Source organism: Cajanus cajan, chromosome 5, assembly GCF_000230855.2.
Source record: "Cajanus cajan strain Asha chromosome 5, NIPB_CcT2T_4, whole genome shotgun sequence".
Lineage (NCBI taxonomy): Eukaryota > Viridiplantae > Streptophyta > Magnoliopsida > Fabales > Fabaceae > Cajanus > Cajanus cajan.
The window spans coordinates 72494424-72506490 of NC_138521.1; the positions used below are offsets into that span (position 1 = coordinate 72494424).

The window sequence follows — 12067 nt, forward strand, 5'->3', positions numbered from 1 at the left end:
TTTTTTTTAAAATATTAGCTTTAATTTATTAATAAAATATATTAAAATAGATAATAAAAAAATTAAAAATGTAAATCAATTGGCCTTTTCAGTAATTAGCTATATTAGCTCGTAAGCTAGTCTATGAAATATGAAATAGAATTTGGAAGTCTCTTGAAGTAATGTGAAGTATTAGTTCTGAAAACAGGCAAACACACAATTTACTTAAAGAGGGTTGATAAGAAAGAGGACTTTTTGCCACTGAAATTGCCGTGAAAGGAGAACATGATATAGTAGCAGTTTGATTAGAAACAGCACCACCACATCTATAATTCGATTTTCTTATTAATTTTTCTCATGTTTTAAGAAACAAAATTATAAAAATAGCTTCTTGTATTTGTATACGTTGTAATCCATGTTGTGCCTTCACATTGTTGTATGAATACGTGCTATATGAGATATTTCCCTTTCAAAGGAATAATTTGCTACTTTCAGAATCGCAATGTTTTGGATCAAAGTCATGTTTTGAAGGCCCATTCGACTGGGCTGCTCTATCATTCTCCAACCAATCATTGGAGTATGGATACTCTCTAAGTCTCTATTGCTTCTCGGTGAGGATTGACTATTATAGTGAACTATTTATTTTTATACTATTTAAACATATGAAAGTAATTTGATTATAAAAACACAAATATATTTATTCTGGATAATGAGGAGCTTTTGATCTTTTAGTACCCGAAAAACTTAAAGACTCGATAATAATGATGTTGGTTCTTACAGTCACTTATACAATTTTATTAACTATAAGGGATAGTTACTTAAATTTAGATAGAATGATATAATATTGCAATGATACAGTTCAATTTTGAAAGTGGGATAAAAATAATGATCCAATCTTAATGAACAATAGTTGTTTTATTTTTAAATTTTGGATCTTCTGATTAATGGTTTGATCAAACTGTTGACTTAAAAAATATGATTTGAAAGGGTTTGGATTAAATTCAAAATGAGGAAACTGAAATGATTAAAGGTGAAAATGTTGCTTACCGTTCAGTTTTAAAACCCAAATCAAATTTGAATAAACCTTGTTAGTAACAACGATTTGATTTGTAAAAGAGTGCTAGTATTGGAAACAAGAAGATTGAGGAAACGTCTATGCAATTCAATTTCAATCACATCAAAAGTGTCAAAACAATTAGAAATGCCAAAATTTGTTGTATTAACCACCACCACGGAATGTGGGATCTAAGACTATTGGTGATTGGAATGATAATTGATGATGCATAATTTAAGTCCAATGCATTTATTTATTTATTTATTTATTGTTTGAGTGCTATATATCTTTTGATTGGTCAATGGTCACTCGTGTTGTTATGTGCTTTGGACGGACTAAAACTTCACACGAGTTATGGGCCTCTCACTCTCATTATTCAATGCATGCATGCATTGTTTTTTGGAAGCTAAAGATCTATGATTAATGATACTGATTTATGATTATGTCAAGTTCTAAGCAAACACGGAAAATCCGACAATGCTTCGAACACCATTACCACTACCAGTGTTATAATAATAGCGTTATTTGTTCATTTTAATTCTTTTGAAGAATTTATTTTGATAGTATAAAACTTTTTAACATTGTTATTCAATCATAAACTATTATATTTTATAAAGTGTTTTAAAAATTATATTTAGGATAGTTTCTACACAACCTCTTTATTAAATACATTTTTGAATTAGCCACGTTTAAAGTATTTTTCTTCACTAAATAACCTCTTTATAATTTTTTTTAATCTCATTTGACCCCTTTAAATATTATAGGTTTTCATATTTTGTCTTCATACATTGATTAGGTAAATATGAATTGTTTAGAGACTTAAATTAAGGTTTTTTCACAATAGTTAAAATTGTATAAGTTGTAATCCATGTTGGGATTTGAAATTGTTCTGTGAATACGTCTATACAATAGATCACTTGGTGCTACGAAAGATATTTCGCTTTCAAATGGATCATTCCCCGCTTGCTGTTGCTGGTCATTCTTCTTGAAAGGTGTTCATTTGTTTCTATCTTTTTAGAATGCCATGTTCTGTAGGCCCACCTAACTCAGTCCTAAAATGTATAGATAAAAACTGACTAGTGAACAACCCAAATATCAGTTTTGTGTTCTCCATTGTATACAAATTATTAGGACACTGCTCATCTAGTAAACTTGCAAATTACTTATAATTTGATTTTTTAATCATACTTTCGTAGTTAAATAAGCCAAATTTGAGATGAGAAAGGCTTAAATAGTCATGTAAAATTAAATGGGATTAATTGTCACTTCTTAAACTTTGGATATGGCTCTTGTAATATATTAACAACATGTATGTTTCTGCATCTCATACCCATTGACGTTGATCACTTTTACGGTGGAAATTGCAAGAGGTATATGCATGTATAAAATGAAATGTGGCTTCCCATCCAGTTCTAAAACAGAAAATCAAATTCAAATCAGCCAATGATTTTCCTTTCTTATAATCCTGCTAATGATATGATTTGTAAAAGCTGCTGTTGGAGTACAAGTGTAAAGTGAAATCCCACGTTGGTTAGAGTTGGGCATGTCGAGTAATATATAAGTGAGAAAGACTCACCTACCTAATGCCTTAAGATTTTAGGTTATGTTGTGGTGTCAAATTCACTTGTGTGACTTAGTCACTACCCACTATATGGAGTGCTCCCCATTGAATACTCGTGGAGGAAAGTTAAAAAGCTTCCGCTTGAGGAGGAGCGTATATAAGTGAAAAAGACCTACCTACCTAATGTCTTTTGTGTACCGGAGGGGGTTATACGCATATACACATGTCTCCACATTGGTGAGAGATTGTTTGTTTTGAGCCCAAGCCCTCACGGTTTTGCTTTTGGACATCACCCAAAAAGCCTCTTGACCAATGGAGACAAGTGTATATATATAAACAAACAATGTGGGACTTTACTTGCATCCCAACAGCCGCAAGGATATGCATGTGTCTGTTTTATTCTTTTTTTCTTGTGGTCCAGATTGGAAATGAAAAGATTCAAAAGGGACTATTCAGTTCAATCACATACCTTCAAAAGTAGGGGTGTCAAAACAATTGGAAAAGGCCTAAACTTGGGCTAAACGACCATTGTGGGGCAGCTTTAGAAACTTATTACCAAAATGGGGCTGTTTTGAAACATTTTACACCTTTGGGGTAGTTTTCATGGGTGTCGCTATGGGTCATAGCGACACCCATGACACGTGGCTTTTTTTTTTTTTTTGGCTTGGTTGGGCTGGACCACTGTCGCTATAGGCTGAAGCACCACACCTGATGGGCTAAAAAACATTATATAGCCCATAGCGACACTAAGCAAAGAAAAAAAATACGAAATTAATAATAATGTAGAATAAATATAATTAACTGAAAGTTATTATTATATAATTATAAAAAGAAAACAAATTTTTATAAAAAAGTAATTTTAAAATAATATGTATTTTTTTAAAACTGACGCTGTGGCCCATAGCGCCCAAAAGGAGCTATGGGTCATAGCGCCCCAAATTTTTTTTTTTATTCGTTTTTAAATAATTTTTTTACATTATATTTACTTCTTTTTTCAAATTTACATTATTTATTATTTGAATTATTTTATTCCCTTTTATCTGTTAATTTTTTATAAATTTGTAAACAATTTTTGTATTTAAAAAATAATATATATATTTTCCGTAACTGGCGCTATGGGCCACAGCGCCTGAGTGGAGGTGTGGCCCATAGCGCCCCAAATTTTTTAAAAAAAAATTTTATTTATGAATTATTTTTTTACATTATATTACTTATTTTTTGAAATTTACATTTTATATTATATGAATTTTTATTTTCCCTTTTATCTGTTAATTTTTTATAAATTTGTAAACAATTTTTGTATTTAAAAAATAATATATATGTTTATGGGCCATAGCGACACCCAATTAAAGAGTCCCAAAGGTGTAATATATTTCAAAATAGCCTCATTTTAATATTTTATTTGTAAAACTGCATTATAATGGTCGTTTAACCCCTAAACTTGTCCTATTAACAACCGCCGAAACAATTCGGGAACTGCAATAAGGTCAAAGACTATTAATATTAATTGTTGATTAGAAAGAATACAAAGATGCAGAGATTGGAAAGACAACTTAATTATGCATAATTTAATTCCAACCCCCTTTTAGTAATATATTTGATTGATTTGACTACATCAAATTCTACAATTTGAGCAAGCAACATGACATAATGCTAGCGCCAAGAATTTGTGGACACAAGGAAGCTTTCACCTTTACCTTCTTTTCATGTGCATGAGAGGATCAACAATATATTTCTTTCGAATAAGTCACTCACAAAAAGAAGGATTCTGTGAGCTCTCAATGCTATCAACATTGTGCTTTCGTGCATGTCGTTTCCTATCTCTACTGGTGCAGTTTGTTTTCAAGAAAATTGTCCCATTTTGATGACACTATTGTTGCCATAATATTAGTACAACCAAGTTTAGTGATTGATTACCCTCAACATTTGTCTGCTTCTTATATGTCTTACTTCAAGTTTGCCCAAATTAATAAATTATATTTTAGGATATAAGAAATTGATAAATGTTTTAAATATAATTTTCAATGTGCTGAGTAAAATAATATATGATTACTACTCTAAAACAAAATAAAACAAATGTTTATTTAGTTAAGTTGATAGATTTAGTATATATTTGAATACCAGTTTAAAACTCAATTTAATGAAATAACAGTATTCTGATATGAAAAAAAAAAAACAAAAATTTGTGAGCGTAATTTTTTTTTTTTCTTCAATTTCAGTTAAGTTCAATTGATTCTCAAACACACCCCTAATCTAGTCTGGCTGAGATCATTATCTAAAGACTAAACCTTACCTAAAACATTCCGACCGAATTTCAGTGTTGTCATGCTAAACTAATTACTGCAGTTAAATTTTGACATGGTAAAATTTTTACTTTGGATTTTATAGCATGCTTACCCCCTTTTGTTCTTTCTCTTTTTATGGTGATAGTATGATATGGATAGTTATGGCATTTCCTAGAACATAGGTTACTATAGAACTAAAATAGGACCCTATGCATTTGAGGTACTTTGAAAGAGAGTTTAAAGGGAAAAAGAATAGGAGCTAGCATTGGGTTTGGATGGTCTTGTAGGACAGTAGAATTCAATTGGGACGATTTATTCTTTTTTAGATCAAAACAAAAGAAAAAGAAAGGAAACAAAACAAAAGCACCTCTGTACCTTCTTTCTATGGTTTTCTTTTATCCTTTTACATTATCTGATAATTTTACCTTGCTTCCTTTCTTTTCTCATATTCAAAATGCACAAGATTCAATAACATAAATTGCTTGTTTCATGTTCAATTTTAAAAATGTTTAATCTTGAAACAAACAAATTAGAAGATGAAATAAAAACTTTAAAATATATTATTCAATACATTAAGATCCGATCTTTTGTTAGATCAATACTTAATAGATCATCTTAAAATTTAAATTTGAATTTAACTCAATTTTAAAAATTAATTCAAAAAGAGTTTTCTTAGATCTGATATCATAAATAATAGATATCACTAGAATATATTATGATATTTAAAAATTGTAATTTGAATCTAATTTAATCTTAAAAATTAATTATGTAAATAAAGATTGTTTACATTTATACACTTTTATTTTAATTATATTAAACCATATAATTCAAGAATAAAAGAAAAATAATATTAAAATATGGATCTCTATAAACTATTTTGTGAGTAAAAAGTTAAATTAGCCACTAAAATTATATATCGCTCTCAATTTAGTTCTTGATTTTAAAGAAACTAAAAAAAAATTCTCAAAAATGTAATTATTCACTCCGTTAAGTCTTTCCATTTAATAAGCTCTATTTTTTTAAACGAAAGTATCTATGTGACACAACAATATCATGTGACATACACGTGATATATATGTGAAGTGACATATGTGACATGAGTGTACTACCTTATGTATATATTCAATGTGATATATGACTATAAAACACAATATCATTTTAATATTTGAAATTGTAAGAGTGTAATACTTTGGTCTTGAAATTGTAACTCAATATCACTTTAGTTCTTAAGATTTTAATTTGATATCACTTTAGTCTCCGAACATTGTTATAATTTTATTTTAATAAAGTAATCCTGACTTGAATATTTACGCTATAAAATAGATAATTAAGTTAATATTGTAAATACGATGATAAATATTTTTATCTTTCAATTGTCAATTTTTTTTATTTTTTTTATTCATTTTATTTTATAATATGTAAATAAATTTTTTCCAACATATATATATATATATATTATAAAATAAAAAAGAATATCAAAGACATAAATAATGTAATTTTTGAAAAATGAAAGTAATATATATTTTTCACAATAAAAAATAAGTAATTTATATAAGAAAATGAATTATGAAAATAAAATATAAATATAGAGAAACTGTTTTTATTTATGTATTTTAGAAAATAAAATGGATAAAAGAGGGAGAAATTAATAATTAGAAGACAAGGTATAGCATATTTAAAATAAAAAAAAACTAGTATTTTAGTTTGTGCAACACACATGTTATATTTTTATTATAGATAACTGAAATTTAAAATAAATTATGTATATAAATAAATATTATATTTAAATAAATAATTTTTTTAATATATAAATTGAGTAAATAGTCAAATTAATTTATGAAATTGAATAAATAGAACGATATACAATTTCTTAGACTATTTTGACTATCTATTTTATATAAAACTAGCGGAATCGAAACACTTTATGTCTTTATACTTTATTTAATAATTTTTTAAAAAATTACTAATGTTTGGTAGATAAATTGATATTGCATTTGGTCTTTAAACTTAAATGTCTTGATTTTAAGTCTTATCTATCTAAGAATAATTAATTTTTAATATTATATTTTATTATTTAAAAATTTAAAGATAAAAATGTCTATATATATATATATATATATATATATATATATATATATATATATATATATATATATATATATATATATATATCAAATGTGGCATTCACCTTTATTATATGTTATAAAAAAATATTTTAGATTTATGATAAATAATTTAAATTGAAACACAAAATTATTTTTATTTAATGATGATTTATTTTTAAGTATTAATATTTATGATAGATAAAAATTAAATTAGATATAAAATTAAAAAATAAAAATAAAAATTCTTAAAAATATTCTTATACAATATAATTGAATAATTATACAACTTCCTAAAAAAAATGGTAATAATACAATAACATGTTCTTGTATTTATAAGCCACCAAATAATAGAAAATCAAACCAACAAAAAAATGTTAAAAGATTATTTTTTTAGTAAGTAAAAATGTGAAACATGCAAAGGCATTAATATTATTCAAGACATTTCAACAACATTGACCTTATAAAGACTTTTACAACATACTCAATAAAATATATTCAAAAGAAAAAAAAAGGACAATAAAAATAAAAGGAAGGTAAACCGCATCTATTCCTTAAGAATGTTTCCCTTAAAACTAGAAAAAGGATCCCACCAAACATAGCTAACTCTTAAAAGAAAAAGACTAAATCAAAAGTTAACCTATAACAACATTCATTTCATAGTAAATAGTATTTATACAGACTTTTCATTATATTCTTTAACATAATTTTATGTTGACCATTGAATAATAGAGAGATTTACATAATAGTAGTATTAACTAAGAGTTCAAAAATTTAAAAAACATGCTACATTTGGTAACTTTTTTAATAAAAAAAAAGTACTTTTGTTTAGTTCGGAAAAGATAAAAAAAAAGTAAAGAAGCCTAGATAAGGAAAATGTTTCGCATGCCATTTTGTACTCATATCAATTCATGTTCAGAGCAATTGCCAATATTGGAATATAAACATTAAAAAAAAAAAAACAAGGTGTGTATATTTCCAATTAAATTATAAATTTTCCTGTTAGAGAGTCTAGCTCCGTTAATAAATAAAAAAATATGTAAGTATTATAAATTCTTTTTCCGTTTATCAAAAAAATTTGTAAAATTCACATAAATATAAGATATATAATAAGAATATGTTTAAGTAAATTTATTCATTACACATTTTTTTTAGAAAAAGTAAAATAGAAGGAAAGATGAAATAATTTTTTTCATAAATTATGCATAAACTATGTTGCAAAGGTTTTATCTTATTAGTGTTTTCAAAATCTCATTTTTTTTTTAAATTTATATACAAATTGATTTTTTAACCTAAAAAAATATTTTAATTTTTTTTCTAATTTTTTAAGAAGGCTTATAAAGAAGCTTAATAAAACAAGAAAAAAAAAATTGTGCATTCAGAAATTAAAAGCAAGGGAGAATGGTAGAAAGGATAAATTCCATATATAGTGTGTGAAGTGTTGATGGTAAATGTGAGGGCAGCCAAGCCACATTTACTACTTTCTAGTAGTCGGTGTGGGCTTTAGACCGAGTTGAGTTGTAAGTAGTTGTATCCGTACTCTGTACTCTGCAAGCATGTGCGTGTGCATACATAATATTATTATATATCATATCACGGTGAGTAGTGACTAACATTGGTGAAGTTGAAAGAGGTCCTTTTCTGTCTCTGCTCTGTTCATTTTCTCTCTTTGGCATTCAAAAACAAATGGGTAAGAGTGAGGGTGAGAGTGAGGGAGGAAGCAGAAGAAGCAAGAGAGGAGCATGGAAGCTGAGAAATGCAGCAAGTAAAGTGGCTGTGGCTGCATGTGGCTGGAGGAATTTGAAACCTGTGCTTCATCCACTCCCCATTCACACCTCAACTTCTCCATCTCCAACTGTACACTACTCTATCTTGCATTTCTCTCAAAATGCTGCAAACCTTCTTCACAATTTTGAATAACCTATCAAATTCTTGCTTAACACAAGTGTCTTCCTTCTTATATAATTATCTAATGTCTCCTCACTTCAATTCAACAGAATTAAAAGTATTTTTATTTTTTACCTTCTACTTTTCTAATAGGGATCACTTACCCCTCTTGATTACTATTATTCTTATGTGGTTGTTGCCTTTGTTATTTTCAACAACTTCAAATTTACTTATTAACTTCATGTTTAACAAATACCTTATGAGGGTAGAAATAGAAGAATTTCAGAGTGGTTGCTTTTGTGCATGTTTGCAGAACCCAAATTCCTTATCTGTATCTCCATCAACAACAAAAACCTTTTCAAGGGAGCAAAGAGAAGAAACAGATTGTCGTATCATGACTAAAATCAAAGACAATGACATTCCTAATAAGGTAAATTTTCTTGTAAACTGTAGTTACTTAAGCCACAGGCAACACAGGTTTTTGTTAAGTTAGCAAGGATTAGCTTTTTTCAGAGATGCCTAGCTGATGTTTAGATTTTCATCTGATGTTATAATGTCTGTAAGTAAACAATAAAATGACTGAGATATCTTCATTAGAAATAAATAATAGAATGCGAAGTTATAAAGATTAATGAATGAAAGGGAAGGGTAAATAAAACCTCGAGATAACTATTTTATAACCATCCAAAAATTATTAACAAGGTTCCCTCTTTTTCCCTTCATTTCCCTTCATTTCCCTCTGTTCTGAAATTTAGTAAGAGCACCATGTAGAATAGAGAATTCTAGCAGGCGAATGCCCCTTGCACATGGTGCATTAGCGCAGCCAAGGATTAATTCATTTTAATTGCAGACCCCGCATTGTGATACATGTATGTTGAAATGCATTTTGTATAAATGTTGGCATAAATAGTTCAAATTTTAGTATTGTTCCACCTGCTGTTCAGTTCAGCGTTGTGCTTATGCTGTGTTTAATCTTAATTTCTCAATAACGGTTGTTTGTTTCAATGCATTAATATTTTGAAAAATTTTGAGGTGTGTGTGACATGACATCACACTGTAACCGTGGTAGTCATCCCTTTTCTCTCTAGGTACTGTGCAGTAAGTACATAGACCTAGAACTAGAAGTTCCCAACAAACAAGCAAACTAAGCATGCTTTTCACTCTTTTGGTAACAGAACTTTCATTTCATTGATTAATTTATTCCAAAACAAAATATCAATAAGCAATCACTTTTAAAACTAACTTTTCTCAGTCATGAATATATATGAATTCCTGCATTGCATAGACTGTTCTTTTGACTCATGCTTGGTTTACTTGTTTGGCAGAATTTGTGTGCAATATGTTTAGATCCTCTGAGTTACAACAGCAAAGGCAGCAATCAAGGCCAAGCTATATTCACTGCTCAATGCTCTCATGCATTCCACTTTGCTTGTATCTCCTCCAATGTCCGCCATGGTAATGTCACTTGCCCAATTTGCCGTGCCCAATGGAGCCAGCTCCCTCGCAACCCCAACAATAACCTCTGTGGTGATCCTATCCTGCGAATTCTTGATGATTCTATTGCTACATTCCGTGTTCATCGCCACACTCTTTTGCACTCCACTCGCTATGATGATGATGACCCTGTTGAGCCTGATGATGCACATGACATACCCAAACTGTGTTTCTCTCTTGAACTTGTTCCACCAAATGCACATGCTAGTCTTAACACAGCTTCACAAGTGACCAAGCATGCCTCATGTCATTGCCATCTATCCCCTCATCCCTTATCCAGCAGCTCCTCATCACTGTCACAGTCTCCACCTACGCAAACACCCTATAGTATAATGTGCCCTTCCTCCAACTCCAATACATCTTATCTTTCATTGAAACTAGCCCAAGAAAGAGCAACTGACTTAGTATTAGTTGCTAGCCCCAATGGACCACATCTAAGGCTTCTCAAGCAAGCAATGGCTCTGGTTGTTTTCTCCCTCAGACACACTGATCGCTTGGCAATTGTTACATACTCCTCTGATGCAGCACGTGTGTTCCCCCTAAGACGCATGTCATCTTATGGGAAGCGCACTGCCCTTCAAGTTATTGAAAGTTTATTTTATATGGGACAAGCTGACCCAGTTGAAGGGTTAAAGAAGGGTATTAAGATACTGGAAGATCGCACCCACAAGAACCTCAAGTCCTGTATCCTGCATTTATCAGATAACCCCACAAGGCAATACAATGCTATAAGCATGGAACTGCCATCTACACCCATTCACAGATTTCATGTGGGATTTGGCTTTGGCACTTCCTATGGATTTGTCATACAAGAGTTCGAGAGGTTCTTGTCCAAGATGTTGGGAGGCATTGTTCGAGATATCCAGCTGAGAATATGTAGAACTGTAGAGGAAGTTGGCAGTGGCAGGGTCATCAGAATTGGAGAGATGAGGGGCGGAGAAGAAAGGAGAGTTCTGTTAGACCTGGGTAACTGTACACGTGTATATGTAGAATATAGCTACACTGAAGGAGATATTGATGAGTGTGTTAGAAGAACAGGGGAAACTGTTGTAGGTCTGGGAGACCATAAAGGTAGTGTGACAGAAGGCGCTGAGGAAACAATGAGGGATATGAATAGGGTTGGCAGGAATAGCAGCGTCGAAAGCTGGGATTTTCATGACCCTTACATGGCAAGAAGATGGGCTAAGCACTTGCAGGGTCAAAGGCTTTGAAAATACAAAGATATCCCCACCATTAAGGCCTCAATTCAGTCACGCAGTAATCGTACAGAATTGGATAAGGTACAATAGATCATGTCTTCCTTGGCCGAAATAAAAGAAACAGAAAAAAAAAAATGTTATGATAAAGGTCATATTTAATATAATCTAAGCATCTGCCAACCTGCATAGACAATGCAACGATGCGTGAAGAAACTGTTTTTCTCTAATGACTATAGTCACACAGACAAGTGTTCATAGTCAAAAGTATGCTCAGCTGTGCAGATAGTAAGGGTGGTTTAATCAAAATATTTTTGCAGTTGGAAATGTGGATTCCAAACCTGTAGAGGTAAAGTTGCTTGAGTAACAAGACGGCCTACTTAAACTGAACCTGTTGAGTTGAAAATGCATTTACTTTTATCTTTAGAGGAAGAAGAAACTGAATTAGTATTTTAATGTTTTTTTGGTATGCTACAAAATTACCTGTTATTTTCTTTAGTTCTACTTGG

General features: G+C 30.1%; 1 protein-coding gene across 2 annotated transcripts; it reads left to right on the plus strand.

Moving 5' to 3' along the window:
• The first annotated feature begins 8491 nt into the window (after positions 1-8491).
• On the plus strand, positions 8492-12056 carry LOC109811345 (putative E3 ubiquitin-protein ligase WAVH2). 2 transcript variants are annotated; one of them, XM_020375060.3, is made up of 3 exons: positions 8492-8838; positions 9182-9298; positions 10194-12056. In XM_020375060.3, exons 1-3 carry the CDS (start codon positions 8668-8670, stop codon positions 11571-11573), a joined length of 1668 nt encoding a protein of 555 aa, XP_020230649.1. In that variant the 5' UTR covers positions 8492-8667; the 3' UTR covers positions 11574-12056. The 2 variants fall into 2 exon arrangements, with proteins under 2 accessions (XP_020230649.1, XP_020230648.1); XM_020375059.3 differs by having other exon boundaries at positions 8697-9298.
• Positions 12057-12067: the final 11 nt, after the last annotated feature.